At 36.5% G+C, this 18,405-nt stretch overlaps 2 protein-coding genes across 2 annotated transcripts; both read left to right on the top strand.

The window, feature by feature from the left end:
• Positions 1 to 1,325: 1,325 nt before the first annotated feature.
• Positions 1,326 to 2,102, top strand: LOC122042591 (BRCA1-associated protein homolog 2-like). Its single transcript, XM_042602773.1, has 2 exons — positions 1,326 to 1,448; positions 1,515 to 2,102. The coding sequence occupies exons 1-2, from the start codon at positions 1,326 to 1,328 to the stop codon at positions 2,100 to 2,102; spliced, it is 711 nt and encodes a 236-aa protein (XP_042458707.1).
• Positions 2,103 to 11,270: 9,168 nt separating this feature from the next.
• LOC122042584 (E3 ubiquitin-protein ligase RING1-like) lies at positions 11,271 to 11,630 on the top strand. Its single transcript, XM_042602764.1, has one exon. The coding sequence runs from the start codon at positions 11,271 to 11,273 to the stop codon at positions 11,628 to 11,630; it is 360 nt and encodes a 119-aa protein (XP_042458698.1).
• The last annotated feature ends 6,775 nt before the right edge of the window (positions 11,631 to 18,405 follow it).

Genomic DNA, 18,405 nt, shown 5'->3' with positions numbered 1-18,405 from the left:
TTTTCAACAATACACCCCAGTTGAGTGATCTCGAACTCTAGATCACTGATTGATTAATGAGCAAAAATTCTCAATAATACATCGCATACCGCACCTGAGTCTTGAACTTAATATCTCATTTGTGAAAATTACTAATAAATTTTAAAATTATTTTCTATGTGAAAAGAAAAAAAGAACATCAATATAATTTTATGTTAGGTTTCATCCAAATTAGTTAATAAAAGAGTAAATTCTTAATAAAATAATAAAATTAGTTACTAGTATCAACAATAAAACATATTAAATTATAATAAAAATCTAATAGCTTAAAATTTATTTAGACGTTAAAATGATAAGGGTGATCATTTTTTTAAAAAAAATTGTTATTTTGTATTGAACGGATGAGGAATTCCCACTTTCTATTCGTATCAAACAAGAATGTGCGAGAAAGGGAGATCAGAGGAGAGAAGATCCTTTTAAATTGTAAAATCACTTACGAGGAAGAAGAGAAAAGCATGAGATATGGGAAAAGAATCGATATATAATTAAAAAAATAATTAAAGAAATTTTGTAATATAAATAATATTAGAATATAAGGACTCTAAAACCATCCATACCAATTTTTCTATTTAAAATGTATAATTTAAATTTAAAAATTATTTATTAAATTTAGATATTTATTTTTTAATATATCATATATCAATTTCTCTATTTTTTTTTTTTCTTTCTCCTCTATAATATTTAAGAATTAAATTCATTCTCTAAATTTAGAAAATTATTATTATAAATATATAATTTAGAGAATGGATAGTATAACTAATGTAAAAAAAAAAATAGTTACTTTATCTAAAATTTTAAATAAAATTTTTAAATTATATATTTAGAGAATAGATAGTATAATTGATATAAAAAAAATTTAACTACTTTATCTAAAATTTAAAATAAAATCTTTAAATAAAATATCTATATAAATAAATTTACAGTGCCATAAACTAAGGATCTACTTCTAATTTCTTTTCCTCCTTTCATTTATGTTTATTTATTATTTTTTTTAGTTCCGAATCTGTATTGACAAGTAATTTGACTCGTTTACTAATCAACGTTGCCTATTATTATTATTATTATTATTATTATAATAAGTGGAAATTATCTTATTGCATTGTAATTTCTAACAGCGGTCTAATCCGAATTATTAGGAATCCAATAGTTCTAATTTAACTGACTTCATTTGATGAAATGAGGATTTTATATAAATTAAACAAGACCGCCCTATCTCAATCTACCCCATCAATTCTTTCTTTCACAGCTTCTCCTAAACTACCGCTTCTCTTCTCTTCTCCTTCTTCATGGATCCTGCAGCTTCAGTCAACTCCAGGAGGATCAACGCAGACGCCTCCGTTTCATCGAGGGAGATACCTGGCTGGGTGGCCGACACAGCCGGCGTCACTCTTCGCATTAAGGCGCGAGTGGTGACATAGCTCGTACAGCCTCATCAAGACATAGAGCCCCAATTCATCTCGCACTTCTGCCGCCAGACGATTTCGTCTTCCGACCACGTCACAACCGAGTGCGCCCATTTCACCATCCCCCAGCCTTACTGCCACATCAGCCATCGGCCCACCTGGGAGGAGCAGACGGAGCAGATGTTCTTCCATGTAGCGGTGAATCACGTGAGCCCCGCCGACCTCGACCTTCTCGCTCAAGCTTTCCGAAGATACACCTACACGGTGTTCGACCGATTTCCAATCACGGAGTTGGTCTCTACGGAGTTCTTTTCCATCATTGAAATCCCCGTCACTCCTTCCCCTTCTACCGGCCGCCTTCGCTATTTGATTCCTCGAGAGGCCAATGAATATTTTTTTGGAGGCGACCAAGATATCAACTTCGTCCAGTTCAACAAAGGGCCGAGGCCGGCGTCCACAGCGGCGGTGGTGGGGCTCCAGATGGTCACTACGACAGCAGAAGATACCTCGTGTTCCATCTGCCTCGACGATTTCGAGGTGATGACTCAGGCTCTGGCAATGCCTTGCGGCCATTCGTTTCACGAGGTGTGTCTGAAGGAGTGGTTGCGACGGAGAAATTCTTGCCCCCTCTGCAGATTCTCACTTCCCACCGCAGAGTAGCGACTGGATCGATCTATTGCAACATAATTGAGAAAATTAAAGAGATTCATCCATTCCTTGGCTTGTTTAACGATCATTGATATCATTTATAATTACATTACTACTCTTTTGCTACGTTGGTCTGTTTGATGGATGAGAACATCAATTTAATTAATATTGATGTTATTTCATGATCAATTGAGAAATCCTTAGTTACAATTTGATTACTCTCTAAACAGAGGATGTTGCCGCACAAGAAATTGTTATGAAAAACTCATCAAGATTGTACGATCTTGTCTCGTTAAAATTATGGTATGCAATTTTTACGATGAATGTATTTTCCATTGAACGTAACCCTAGCTCAATCGAAATAATTTCAATAAAAAAACTCAACTCGATTATATTTGGATGAATCTATCTGACCTCGTTTAGTAACCTAATTAATTTGGTTACCGATAACATTTAGCATCTATTTTTGACCAATAATTAATGAGAATTATCATAATTTATTATTATAAATTGACCCATTAGAATTAGGAACGGTGGCCAGTAGTGTGATTGAAAAAATAATAATAATAATTAAGAAATGTCTGCCATAATACGCTTGGAATTACATTGTCATAATATCCTAGAATTAGGAATGGTCAATGACACAAAAAAAGAGAGAGAGAGAGAACATAATAGAACCCTAGACAAGTAGGAATGAATTATGTAGTCTGCAGATTGACCCAACTAGAATTAGGAATGGATGTCTTCGAGCGTCAGCCGCCTCCAGATCTGGCTGCCTCCGGAGGAGTTAGCTCTGTTTCCCAGAGCGAGGGCCGCAATGCCCACTTCGACAGAGGTTCCAGGCCAGCATCTGCAGCGCGATGGAGGATCTCAAGACGGTCACCACTGAGGAACCGAACTCTTATTCTATATGTCTAGAGGATTTTGAGATGGCGGCTCCAGTGTTGACAATGCCTGCCAGTCATTTCTTCCATGCGACGTGTCTGAAGAAATGGCTGGAGCGGAGTTGTTCGTGCCCTCTCTGTCGCTTTTCACTTCCTCAAGAACAATAGTAGCTCAACGGCTCAATGATCCGTGATTCCTCACTGTTCATATATCTCATATTCATTCTTCCATTTGCTTTCTTCTGCTTTAGACTCTCCTTGCAAGATGCTCTGTTTAATTAGGGTTTCATTTGATCCAATTATGATATTGCATATTGATGTCAGGCATGGTACAAATGTTTTTTACTTCGTGATTAGTTAGTAAATTCTTTGCAAAATATGATCTGTTAGATTTTACTCATGCTCATCCTAAACTACATTAATTTCCTGTTGTGGTTTCTTTTCTTTTTTTCTGCATAAGCTTTATTTTAATTGGAATAACATAAAATTAGATTGAATGCTTCGCCCTTCACCAGAAAGGGAGTGGTGCGTGCACTTTGTCAGTGGAAGATGAAATAATTGAATTAAGATGGATGATAAAATATTTTACAAATAATAGATCATCTTTTCCTCTATGAGGAATTAATATTGAGTCAATCGTGTCTGATCCTGTTTGGAATCTGAGTCAAACGAAAATCGGCTGAGATGATGTCGGTGTTGACGGAGAGACGACTTGAACACACCTAGCATATGTGTACCAGAAAGACGGACCTCCACATGGAGCTCAAGGACGGTAGTGACGAGATCAGCGGTACTTAGGCTCTGCGCACACTCATACAAGCACACGGAACGTTAGAGACCAGAAATCAGGGAAAAAGTCCCCTGCGTAGGTCCTCCGATGCTCAAATCAGGTACTTTTTCCCCAGAAGAATAGTGTACAAAGGAAAAAAAATTATAGAAGACGAGTGTGAATGTGTGCGTGATCTGGGACCCTGATATGTCTGTAATCGACCGGGAATTATGGGTGGTCTAACTTCTTTCCCCTCCTAACTGCTAACTGTCACGTCTCTTTAACTTCTAACCACTACGTCCCCTTAACTTTAGACTATCCTTGACTGTCATGTCCCTTTGACTTCTAACTACCTAATCTTATCGAACCCCACCTTTATTCATCATATCAGTGTCATAAATAAATTTTATATTTATACAATTACTAATGTAGCTTCAAATATTAAAGAATTATGCTATTTAATTTTTGGAATGTGTATTCCATTAACATACTATAAAGTACACATGAAGTGCTTAAAAATTAGAGTTCAATGAACATGAAATTATGAAGATAATTTGAGACAAAATTCAAAAGAACATCTAATTTTATGGAATCATCTTCTTCTCGTCTTACCTCACCATATCTTTATGTTGCGTTATAATTTAGTCCATGATTTTAGTTTCATTTTTAATCAAAGAACCAATTCAGTCTTGATTTGATTTAGATTGACACAATTAGAAATGAATTAATGTCTTAATCAGGCATTCTGATTGAAGAACAAAAAAAATAAAAACAATTTAAAAATGTCAATAGTCAACCTTTTTCGGTTACCGCCTCGTTTTTTTTCCAATTTTTTTTGTTATTAGATATTGAATTCATTGGATTTTCTTAGTCCGAATATTTGGCATAAAATGTTACTTAGCAGATGTCTAATCCTAATTATCCAGAAAGGATCCAACAGAGTGAACTGATTTCATTTGATCTCACTCACTTGATTTAAGGATTTTGATTATGTCGGAAAATTGGAGAGATAGCGTACTAGGTAGGTGATTGTGCTATTGACCACGTGTAGACATCAGATTAAACTAAAGAGGAGCTTCTTCTTCTCTGCACACACCCAAGAGAGTAAACAAAACATCAGTGCCAAAAATCAGGGAAAGGGTCTATAGCGAAGACCCTCTGATGCTCAAGTCAATGTCTCGTCCGAGCAGGAAAAGGAGAGATGAATAGTAGATTTGTAGCTGAGCATAAAAAGTAATACATCACATGAGCGTATTAAAGCGTACCTTGCCAATTGAAAGGACTTCTCTTATATATCACCTCTCATAACCTCTGCAATCATGAAGTAACAGAAAATGTCTGGTGTTAGAAGTTGTCAAGTAAGAAAATATGTGTTGGAGCAATCTGTGTAACCCAACGTTTTGATGTTTGGGTAAACGTTTAAGTTAGAATTATTGTTGTATTTGATATGACCTTGTGAGCGTGCAGGATGCAGGTACAACAAGGAAAGTACAATTGTGATCTTGGCAAAGGCAAAGTCCAAGTGGAATATTGGCAAAGGTGAAAGTCCAAGTGGAGTCTTAATAGTGTAAATCCAAATATTTAGTCTTGGCAATGTAAATCCATGTGTGACTTGATAAGGTTGAAAACCAGGAGCGAGGAGCTCTTGTCAAAGGATGAAGCGAGCCGTCCCCAATACAAAATATGTCTTAAATTATAAATTTAATGTCTCAAAATATTTTTAAGACAATGATGAGACAATAATGTAGTCGTCCCCAATACAAGCATCTAAAAAAAAATATTGAGACAATTGTACTATCTCAAATGCTATTTAAGATGGTGATAAGACAGTTGTTTAATTATCTCAAAAGTATTTAAAACAGTTAATTTTTTATCTCAAATGTTATATCTTATCTTGTGAAAAAACTAAAGATACTAAATTGAGATGGTAATGTGCTATGTCAAATAGAAGTGAAAACAATAAATTACTGACCCTAATGTTTTGACTTGTTAGATGCACCATTTTTTAAGAAAATAAATAATCTTAAAATAACATTTACTATACAAATTAATCTAAATTAGATTTATTGAATTGTCATTTCAGAAAAAAAGAAAAACTCTCTCTATATAAATTAAAAGTGATATACATAATATAAAATTCTAATATTTTGTAACTTACAAGTTAGTATGTAGGTTTCATGCCAACATTCATCCAATAATAAAAATATCAAAATATCCATTATTAATTTGATAAGAAAAAAGACTACTATTTTCATGAAAGTTACACAAAAGAAAGTCTAAAGAACAACTCCTTATGATATATAGATCACTTCTATAATCTCTCTTCATCAAAATCCTGAACATAAAAAAAAACTCTTATTAGAGGTAAAGATGATTTATAATATATATTGTTTAGAAAAAATAATAAACAGAACTTTTCAATAAGAAATCTCATTATCTAACACATAATCTTCTTTCTTGCAACTATATAAATATGCAACACAAACAGCCCTAAATTAAATAAATCTCTTTATCTCGTAATAAGAAATGATAGTTCATGTGTTTGTCAATATCATTGTGTTGGGCCCTTGGCGGCTGGGTAGAGGGGGTGAATAGCCTGAAATAAAAATAAAATCTTTCTCGTCTTTTCAAGCTAAATTAAGAAACACTTGCATAAAAAGAAACTTAATTAAAGAAAGAAAAAGGTAGATCATTTACTTGGCTACAACCTAAGTGATTTTTAATCCAAGGCAAGTAAAGTTCACTAAAAGTCTCCTTTAGGCGGAGAAACCTCTTACAACAGTTGAAGCACTTAATTAAAAAGATAAACAGAAAGAGAATTGAGTACAAATGTTGTCTTTAGCTTCTGGGATCAGGGTTACATTTATAGCCCTGATCGGGGCATTTGGAAGGGTTCCAGACGTCTAGATGTGAATAGAATTTTATTCGCATCGCACTAGATAGCGACAACGCGTGTTCTGATAAACTTTCAATTCCAGACGGCCAGACATTGCTATTCCAGCTCCCATAAGGCGAGGGGCCCCAGGGGCGCCCAAGTGATCCAGGCACCCGAGCTAGGTCTCGACGCCTAGACCAAGTCAACTTCCCTATTAACTTCTCAATCCAGGCCTTCCGCTCTGGTTCCGCTCGCTTGGGTTCGAGTCTTTCGCTCGGTTCTATTCGCTTGGGTGATATCGGCCATCCGGAATAGGGCTCACCCAAACCCATTTTTCGACCTTCGAGCGGTCTTCCACTCCGGCTTCTCGTCCCTCTGAACCACCACTCACTTCCTTCTCGTTCACCAACGTACTCTTCCGTAGCACCTCGTCCCTCGGACGCATCGAGCCTATCGACTCACTCCTGTGTCGTCCTTCTCGCTAGTTGCATCTTTCGCTCGACTTCCTATGCTCCTAAGTTCTTGCACACTTAAACCCAGGGCATCAAAACACAATAGGACTTAACTCTAACTTAGTTGATCACATCAAAACCTTCATGGGGTACTTACAATCTCTCCCTTTTTGATGTAAACAGCCCAAGTTAAGTTACGGTAAAAAGAACACAAAAAACTAATAACCAGGTAATAAATTTTGCAATGTGCAAAAATTAAATGAATACCCTCCCCCTAGACTTAAACTCCACTTCTCCCCCTTTGATCACATGGTAAATGAGGTACTTTAAAATGACTTGGAAATAAGTCTAAAACAAAGTCTAAGGGGAAATACTATTATAACAATTATCCAGAAAATCATGAAAGTTTAAATTTCGACAAAATCTGGACTTTAATAAGTTATAAACAAATTTTTAAAAAAAAATAATTTGAAAAATATTTTTAAGTATTGAAAAATTTTAATAGGGGTTGAACAAACATATATAAAGTAGATATAAAATTTTACACAAAGGAGTTAACTTAAGCAAAAAATAAATTCAAAAAAAAACTTAAATTTTAAAAACTACCTTTTTGAGTAATTAACCAATATTTTTAGATTGGGCAAAAAAACTTATAACATTTAACTATTTAACAGTTAGTTTGTAAAACATTCATTTCAATAATTGACTTTCATGTTGAGGCAAGGCACTAAGTCTTCTTGGATATTGGAACAATGACCATTTCTAGACATTAATTTGACTTAATATATTGAGAGCGGTGATTTTTTTTTAAATACGAATGTATTTGAAAAATTAATTCATGTTTAAAAAATTACTACTCTCAATATATTCAGTGAAATTGATGTTTGATAATATTTTTACAAATCGGGAAAACTAGACGAATACATAGGAACTGTTTCATGTCATTTTGAGGTCTATATATCCATCAGTCGATTTTGGCTAAAATCCGTTGATGGACTTAGAGATCTCGAAATGACATGAAACTAGTTCCTATGTGTTGGTCTAGTTCTCCTAATTATAAAAATGCTATCAAATATTAATTTGAGCTAATATATTAAAAGCAGTGATTTTTTAAATAAGAATATATTTTAAAAATTAATTCGTGTTCAAAAAATCACTGCTATCAATATATTGGGTCAAATTGATATTTGAGAGAATTGACATAAGAACTAAAAGAACTCATAGGATTTAGTTTCACTTCATTCTGAGCTCTTTAGGTCTATCAACCGATTTTGGCCGAATGAACCTACATTTATTTTATTTACGTTCATTTGGTCATAATTTTTTAAAAAAAATCACTACTCTCAATATATTGCATCAAATTAATATTTGATAGTATTTTTACAATCAAGAGAACTGGATGAACACATAGAAACTGGTTTTATATCATTTCAAGGTCTCTAGGTCCATCAACCGATTTCGGCTTAAATCGGCTGATGGACCTAGAGATCTTGAAACGACATGAAATCAATTTCTATGTATTCGTCTAGTTCTCCTGATTGTAAAAATACTATCAAATATCAATTTAAAATAATATATCGAGAGGAATGATTTTTTGAACACGAATGTATTTGAAAAGTTAATTTATGTTCAAAAAATCAATGTTCTCGATCTATTGGGGCAAATTGATGTTTGATAGCATTTTTTACAATTAAGAGAACTAAACAAACATATAAGAATTGATTTCGTATTATTTCAAGATCTCTATGTCCATCAGTCGATTTTGGTCGAAATCGGCTGATGGATTTTTCAAATAGAATAAAATCGATTCAACTAATTTGTTTTTCTAATCGAATTAAATTGAGGACAAGGGTAAAAAGGGAAGTGGGTACGTGATTTGGTGATTTTGAAACTATGATACGTGATTTCAATATTTTGAAAACTTATCTACTGAGTTTGGGAAAAAAACTATATTATTATTGATGTGGTAATGATGAAGGGTCTCACGCCGTTGCCACGGTGGAGGTCAAAGTCAAAGCGGACAAGCATAGATGACATCGGCCGGTCGGGCGAAGTATGCCCCGACTGGGGAGAAGGCTCTGACTCGACATCGCCTTCAACGCGGGGAGCAATCAAACAACCGACGCTCAAGGTAGACAATGTGCATAAGCCGAGCCGAGCGGCTTCCTCGCTCGGTCGGACAACATAGCTTGAGGTGCAGAGTTCAACTTCGGCCGAGCGGCTATCCCGCTCGGCCTGGCAACAGGAAACAACCGACACACAGAGACAATGTGCAAAAGCTGAGCCAAGCGGCTACCCCGCTCGACCAAATAGCAGAGTTTAATAAGAAGAAATCAACTTCGGCCAAGCGGCTACCCCACTCGGCCCAGTATCAGCTTCGACAATAACAAAGTAGACCTTCGACCGAGTAGACACACACGGGGGGCAGCAAGGTTCTGGTCAACCAGACGTAGCACCAGTGCGGGGGAATTTCAGCCGAGCGGCCGACCTACTCGACCTAACAGTACACTCTTAATATCCAGTAATATCCTTTTGGGAGTTGGTGCCGCCGACACCGAACATGAACTGCTAGAAAATCGTACGGCGAAAGCTTCCACTGCCACTTCAAATATATGCTCAGCCCGTTAAGATACAGTGTCAGGGGCAGTTTACTGGCATGTCTTTTCAGAAAAAATTTTGAGAAGCGTGCTCATCTTGGGAAGCGTGCACGCTCGTTGCCGAAGCTCTATATAAAGGGGATCCAAGCATAGACGGAGGTATGCGATATTCATTGTTTACTCTATAGCAGTCTTCTTGTTGTTCCGCTTCATTCCTCACCGCCGATAACTGACTCTAAAGCATCCATACCAATTTTTCTATCTAAAATGTATAATTTAAAGTAAAAAATTATTTATTAAATTTAGATATTTATTTTTGAATATATCATATATCAGTTTTTCTATTTTTTCTCTCTCTTTTAGGAATTGAATTCATTCCCTAAATTTAAAAAAGTATTATTCATAAATATATAATTTAGGGAATGGATAGTATAGCTTATGTAAAAAATTTCTTACTATTTAATTTAAATTTTAAAATAAAATCTTTAAAATATAGTATCACTGATGTAAAAAAATTTAGCTACTTTATGTAAAAATTTAAAATAAAATCTTTAATAGAATATCAGTACCATAAATGCAGGGTCTACATCTAATTAATTTCTTTTCCTCCGTTCATTTATGTTTATTTATTATTTTTTTTATTCCGAATCTGAAGAATACTATCGACAAGTAATTTGATTCGTTTACTTATCAACGTTGTCTATTATTATTATTATTATTATTTTATAAGTTGAAATTATACTATTGCGTTGAAATTCCTAACAGCTGTCTAATCCGAATTATTAGAAATCCAATAGTAATCTAATTTAACTGACTTCATTTTAGGAAATGAGGATTCTATATAAATTAAACGAGACCGCCCTATCTCAATCTACCCCATCAATTCTTTCTTTCACAGCTTCTCCTAAACTACCGCTTCTCTTGTCTTCTCGTCTCCTTCTTCATGGATCCTGCAGCTTCAGTCAACTCCAGGAGGATCAACGCAAACGCCTCCGTTTCATCGAGGGAGATACCTGGCTGGGCGGCCGACACAGCCGGCGTCACTCTTCGCATTAAGGCGCGAGTGGTGACATGGCTCGTACAGCCTCATCAAGACATAGAGCCCCAATTCATCTCGCACTTCTGCCGCCAGACGATTTCGTCTTCTGACCACGTCACAACCGAGTGCGCCCATTTCACCATCCCCCAGCCCTACTGCCACATCAGCCATCGGCCCACCTGGGAGGAGCAGACGGAGCAGATGTTCTTCCATGTCGCGGCGAATCACGTGAGCCCCGCCGACCTCGACCTTCTCGCTCAAGCTTTCCGAAGATACACCTACACGGTGTTCGACCGATTTCCAATCACGCTGCAAAAGGTTGGAACCGCCAACCCAGCGGCCCCCTCAACCCGGCCCCACAAGTATGAGAGGGAGTAAATCACAATGAATATGGGCCCAGCTATGACATGGCGGTCTCAGGTGTTTAGCACGGACAGATATTGATGTTATCGCATTTGCTGCCGCAGACCCTCGACCTCTCGACTCATGCTGCAAGAATCCATGTCATAACCAGTTGATCCCGCCCGTGGGGGCGACCGATTTCCAATCACGGAGTTGGTCTCTATGGAGTTCTTTTCCATCATTGAAATCCCCGTCACTCCTTCCGCTTCTACCGGCCGCCTTCGCTATTTGATTCCTCGGGAGGCCAATGAATATTTTTTCGGAGGCGACCAAGATATCAACTTCGTCCAGTTCAACAAAGGGCCGAGGCCGGCGTCCACAGCGGCGGTGGTGGGGCTCCAGATGGTCACTACGACAGCAGAAGATACCTCGTGTTCCATCTGCCTCGACGATTTCGAGGCGATGACTCAGGCTCTGGCAATGCCTTGCGGCCATTTGTTTCACGAGGGATGTCTGAAGGAGTGGCTGCGACGGAGAAATTCTTGCCCCCTCTGCAGATTCTCACTTCCCACCGCAGAGTAGTGACTGGATCGATCTGCTACGTTGGTCTGTTTGATGGATGAGAACATCAAATTGATGAATATTGATGTTATTTCATGATCAATTGAGAAATCCGATCCTTAGTTACAATTTGATTACTCTCTAAACAATGAATGCTGCTGCACAAGAAATTGTTATGAAAAACTCATCAAGACTGTACGATCTTGTCTCTTTAAAATTACGGTCTGTAATTTTTACGATGAATGTTATTTCCGTTGAACCCTAGCTCAATCGAAATAATTTCAATCAAAAAACTCGACTCGATTAGATTTGGAAGAATCTATCTGACTTCGTTTAGTAACCTAATTAATTTGGTTACCGATAACATTTAGCATCTATTTTTGACCAATAATTAATGAGAATTATCGTAATTTATTATTATAAATTGACCCATTAGAATTAGGAACGGTGGCCAATAGTGTGATTGAAAAAAATAATAATAATTAAGAAATGTCTGCCATAATATGCTTGGAATTACATTGTCATAATATCCTAGAATGAGGAATGGTCAATGACAAAAAAAAATTGAACATAATAGAACCCTAGACAAGTAGGAATGAATTATGTAGTCTGCAGATTGACCCAACTAGAATTAGGAATGGATGTCCTCGGGCGTCAGTCGCCTCCAGATCTGGCTGCCTCAGGAAGAGTTAGCTCTGTTTTCCCAGAGCGAGGGCCGCAATGCCCACTTCAACAGAGGTTCCAGGCCAACATCTGCAGCGGCGATGGAGGGTCTCAAGACGGTCACCACCGAGGAACCAGACTCTTATTCCATATGTCTGCAGGATTTCGAGATGGCGGCTCCAGTGTTGGCGATGCCTTGCAGTCATCTCTTCCATGCGGCGTGTTTGAAGAAATGGCTGGAGCGGAGCTGTTCATGCCCTCTCTGTCGCTCTTCGCTTCCTCAAGAACAATAGTAGCTCAACGGCTCAATGATCCGCGATTCATCACTGTTCATATATCTCATATTCATTCTTCCATTTGCTTTATTCTGCTTTAGAATCCTTGCTAGACGCTCTGTTTAATTAGGGTTTCATTTGCTCCAATTATGATTAAGAGCATATTGACGTCAGGCATGGTACAAATGTTTTTTACTTACTGATTAGTTAGTAAATTCTTTGCAAAATATGATTCGTTAGATTTTACTCATGCTCATCCCAAACTACATTAATTTCCTCTTGTGGTTTCTTTTCTTTGTTTTTTTGCATCTGCTTTATTTCAATTGAAATAACATAAAATTAGATTGAATGCTTCGTCCTTCACCAGAAAGGGAGTGGTGCGTGCACTTTGTCAGTGGAAGATGAAATAATTGAATTAAGATGGAATGTCAAATATTTTACAAATAATATATCCTCTTTTCCTCTATGAGGAATTAATATTGAGTAATTTTAAATAATGGTGTCAAATGAGTCAATCGTGTCTGATCCTGTCCAGAATCTGAGTCAGACGAAAGTCGGCTGAGATGGCGTCGGTGTTGATGGACAGACGACTTGGACACACCTAGCATATGTGTACCAGAAAAACGAACCTCCACATGGAGCTCAAGAACGTGGTGACGAGATCGGAGGTACTTAGGCTCTGCGCACCCTCAGAAGAGAACACGTAACGATAGAGACCAGAAACTAGAGAAAAAATCCCATGCGCAGGCCCTCTGACGCTCAAATCAAGTACTTTTTCCCCGAAGAATAGTGTAGGAAGGAAAAAAAGCTTTAGAAGACGAGTATGAATGTGTGCGTACCTACTTAAGGGAGAGGACCTCCCTTTTCATATGACAATGCGTACCTCTGGAGCCTGACCAATGTTAGTGAATCTCGGCTGTTAGGACCTGTCAGGTGATGGAGGGCATGTGGCGCCCTCTCATTGGTTGCAAGAAGGTTCCATTCTCAGGTAATGAAAACTAGGCGCGTGGAGCTCTTGGCAAAGGATGAAGTAGTCGTCCCCAAAGCAAAATATGTCTTAAATTATAAATTTAGTGTCTCAAAATATTTTTAAGACAATGATGAGAGAATAATGTAGTTGTCCCCAATACAAGCATCTCAAAAAAAAATATTGAGACAATTGTACTATCTCAAATGCTATTTAAGATTGTGATAAGACAGTTGTTCAATTATCTCAAAAGTATTTAAAACAGTTAATTTTTTATCTCAAATGTTTTATCTTATCCTCTGAAAAAACTAAAGATTCTAAATTGAGATGGTAATGTGCTGTGTCAAATAGAAGTGAAAATGGTAAATTACTGTCCCTAATGTTTTGACTTGTTAGATGCACCATTTTTTAAAATGAATAATCTTAAAATAACATTTACAATACAAATTAATCTAGATTAGATTTATTGAATTGTCATTTCAGAAGAAAAAAAAAAACTTTCTCTAAAATTCTAATATTTTGTAACTTACAAGCCAGTCTGTAGGTTTCATACCAACATTATTCATCCAATAATAAAAATATCTAAATATCCATTATTAATTTGATAAAAAAAAAACTATTATTTCCATGAAAGTTACACAAAAGAAAGTCTAAAGAACAACTCCTTATGATATAGAGATAACTTCTATAATCCCTCTTCGTTAAAATCCTGAACATAAAAAAAAAACTCTTATTAGAGGTAAAGATGATTTATAATATATATTGTTTAGAAAAAACAATAAACATAACTTTTCAATAAGTAATCTCATTACTCAACATGTAATCCCCTTTCTTGCAACTATGTATATATGCAACACAAACAGTCCCAAGTTAAATAAATCTCTTTATCTCGTAATAAGAAATGATGGTTCATGTGTTAGTTAATAACTTTGTGTTGGGCCCTTGGCGGCTTGCTAGAGGGGAGTGAATAGCCTGAAATAAAAATAAAACTTTTCTCATCTTTTCAAGCTAAATTAAGAAACACTTGCATAAAAAGAAACTTAATTAAAGAAAGAAAGAGGTAGATTATTTACTTGGCTACAACCTAGGTGATTTTTAATCCACGACAAGTAAAGCTCACTAAAAGTCTTCTTCAAGCAGAGAAGCCTCTTACAGCAGTTGAAACACTTAATTAAAAAGATAAACAGAAAGAGAATTGAGTACAGGTGTTGTCTTTAGCTTCTGGGATCAAGGTTGCATTTATAGCCCTGATCGGAGCGCTTGGAAGGGTTCCAGGTGCCTAGACGTGGACAGAATTTTATTCATGTCGCACTGGATCACGGCAACGCATGTTTTGATAAACTTTCAATTCCAGGCGCAAAAACATTGCTATTCCAGCTCCCCAGGGTGATCCAAGCACCTGGACCAGGTCTGGGCGCCTGGACCAAGTCATGTTCCCTGTTGACTTCTCGATCCGGGCCTTTCGCTCTGGTTCCGCTCGCTTGGGTCTGAGTCTTCCACTTCGGTTCCGCTCGTTTGGGTGATTACGGCCATCCGGAATAAGGCTCACCCGAACTCATTTTTCGGCCTTTGAGCAGTCTTCCGCTACAGGTTCTCATCCCTCGGAACCACCGCTCACTTTCTTCTCGTTCGCCAGCGTACTCTTCCATAGCACCTTGTCCCACAGACGCATCGAGCCTGTCGACTCACTCCCATGTCGTCCTTCTCACTAGCTGTGTCTTTCGCTCGACTTCTTATACTCCAAAGTTCCTACACACTTAAACCCAGGGCATCAAAACACAACAGGACTTAAATCTAACTTGGTTGATCACATCAAAACTTCCATGGGGTACTTATAATCTCCCTCTTTTTGATGTAAACAGTCCCAGTTAAGTTAGGGTAAAAAGAACACAAAAAACTAATAACCAAGTAAAAAATTTTGCAATGTGCATAAATTAAATGAATACCCTCCCCCTAGACTTAACCTCCACTTTTCCCCCTTTGATCACATAGAAAATGGGGTACTTTAAAATGACTTGGAAATAAGTCTAAAACAAAGTCTAAGGGGAAATAATATTATAACAATCATCCAGAAAATCATGAAAGTTTAAATTTCGACAAAATTTGGACTTTAATAAGTTATAAACAGATTTTTAAAAATAATTTGAAAAATATTTTTAGGTATTGAAAAATTTTAATAGGGGTTGAACAGATATATATAAAGCAGATATAAAATTTTACACAAAGGAGTTAAATTAAGTAGAAAATAATTTCCAAAAAAAACTTAAATTTTAAAAACTACCTTTTGAGTAATTAACAAATATTTTTAGATTGGGCAAAAAAAACTTATAACAGTTAACTATTTAACAATTAGTTTATAAAATATTCATTTCAATAATTAACTTTCATGTTGTGGCAAGACACTAGGTTTTCTTGGATATTGGAACAATAACCATTTCTATACATTAATTTGACTTAATATATTGAGAGCAGTGATTTTTTTAAATACGAATGTATTCGAAAAATTAATTCATGTTTAAAAAATTACTGCTCTCAATATATTCGGTGAAATTGATGTTTGATAATATTTTTACAATCGGAAAAACTAGACGAACATATAGGAATTGGTTTCATGTCATTTTGAGGTATGTATATCCATCAGTCGATTTTGGCTGAAACTGGCTGATAGACTTAGAGATCTCAAAATGACATGAAACCAGTTCCTATGTGTTTGTCTAGTTCTCCTAATTGTAAAAATGCTATCAAATATTAATTTGACCTAATATATTAGAGCGGTGTTTTTTATAATATGAATATATTTAAAAAATTAATTCGTGCTCAAAAAATCACTGCTATCAAATATATTGGGTCAAATTGATATTTGAGAGAATTGATATAATCATAAGAACTAAAAGAACTCATAGGATCTGGTTTCACTTCATTCTGGGCTCTCTAGGTCTATCAACCGATTTTGGCCAAATGAACCTATATTGATTTTATTTACGTTTATTTGGTCATAGTTTAAAAAAAAATAAACTTGTTTTATATCATTTCAAGGTCTCTAGGTCCATCAGCCGGTTTCGGCTTAAATCAGCTGATGGACCTAAAGACCTTGAAATGACATGAAACCAATTTCTATGCATTCGTTTAGTTCTCTTGATTGTAAAAATACTATCAAATATCAATTTAACACAATATATTGAGAGCAATGATTTTTTTTAACACGAATGTATTCGAAAAGCTAATTTATGTTCAAAAAATCAATCCTCTCAATATATTGGGTCAAATTGATATTTGATAGCATTTTTTATAATTAAGAGAACTAGACAAACACATAGGAATTGATTTCATATCATTCCGAGATCTCTATGTCCATTAGTCGATTTTGGTCGAAAACGGCTGATGGATTTTTCAAACAGAATAAAATCGATTCAACTGATTTATTTTTTCAATCGAATTAATTTGAGGACGAGGGTAAAACGGAAAGTGGGTACGTGATTTGGTGATTTTGAAACTATGATACGTGATTTTAGTATTTTGAAAACTTATCTACTGAGTTAGATAAAAAAAACTATTTACTATTGATGCGGTAATGATGAAGGGTCCCACATCGTCGCCACGGTGGAGGTCGAAGGAGGTCAAAGTCAAATCGGGCAACGCATAGATGACATCGGCTGGTCGGGCGAAGTATGCCCCAACCGGGGAGAAGGCTCCGACCGACGTCGCCTTCGACACGGGGAGCAATCAAACAACCGATGCTCATGGGAGTGTGCAGAAATCGAGCCAAGCGGCTACCTCGCTCGGCCATACAGCATAGATTAAGGTGCAGAGTTCAACTTCGGCCGAGCGGCTATCCCGCTCGGTCTGGCAACAGGAAACAACCGACGCTCAGAGACAATGTGCAGAAGCCGAGACAAGCGGCTACCCCGCTCGACCAAATAGTAGAGTTTAATGAGAAGAAATCAACTTCGGCCGAGCGGCTACCTCGCTCGGCCCAATATCAGCTTTAGCAATAATAAAGTAGATCTTCGGCCGAGTAGACACACACGGGGGCAGCAAGGTTCTAGCCGACCAGACGTGACACCAGTGGCGGGGAATTTCGGTCGAGTGGCCAACCTGCTCGGCCTAACAGTACACTCCAGATATCCAGTAATATCCTTTTGGGAGTTGGTGCTGCCGACACCGAGCATGGACTGCCAGAAGTTCATACGGCGAAAGCTTCCACTGTCACTTCAGAGATATACTCGGCCCGTTAAGGTACTATGTCAAGGACACTTTACTGACATGTCTTTTCATGGAAAGCTTTGAGAAGCGTGCTTACCTTGGGAAGCATGCACGTGCGCTCCGGAGCTCTATATAAAAGGGGTCCAAGCATCGACAGAGGTATGCGATATTCACTGTTTATGCTACAGTAGTCTTCTTGTTGCTCTGCTTCATTCCTCACCGCCGGTGACTGACTCTAAAGCATTCATACCAAATTTTCTATCTAAAATGTATAATTTAAAGTAAAAAATATTATTTATTGATTTTAAATATTTATTTTTTTAATATATCATATATCAGTTTTCTTATTTTTTTCTCCCTCCTTTATAATGTTTAGGAATTGAATTTATTATATAATTTAGGGAATGAATAGTATAGATGATGTAAAAAAAATTTTAGTCATTTTATTTAAAATCTAAAATAATATCTTTAAATTATATATTTAGGAAATGGATAGTATCACTTACCTAAAAAAAATTTAGGTACTTTATTTAAAATTTAAAATAAAATCCGTGAATACAATATCTAATTTCTTTTCCTCCGTTCATTTATGTTTATTTATTATTTTTTTTAATTCCTAATCTGTAGAATACTATCGACAAGTAATTTGACTCGTTAACTAATCAACGTTGCCTATGTGTTATTATTA

This window comes from Zingiber officinale, chromosome 1B (genome assembly GCF_018446385.1).
Source record: "Zingiber officinale cultivar Zhangliang chromosome 1B, Zo_v1.1, whole genome shotgun sequence".
NCBI classification, from domain to species: Eukaryota; Viridiplantae; Streptophyta; class Magnoliopsida; order Zingiberales; family Zingiberaceae; genus Zingiber; species Zingiber officinale.
Note: the sequence above shows the minus strand (reverse complement) of the source record. Positions and strands in the feature narration are given on the sequence as shown.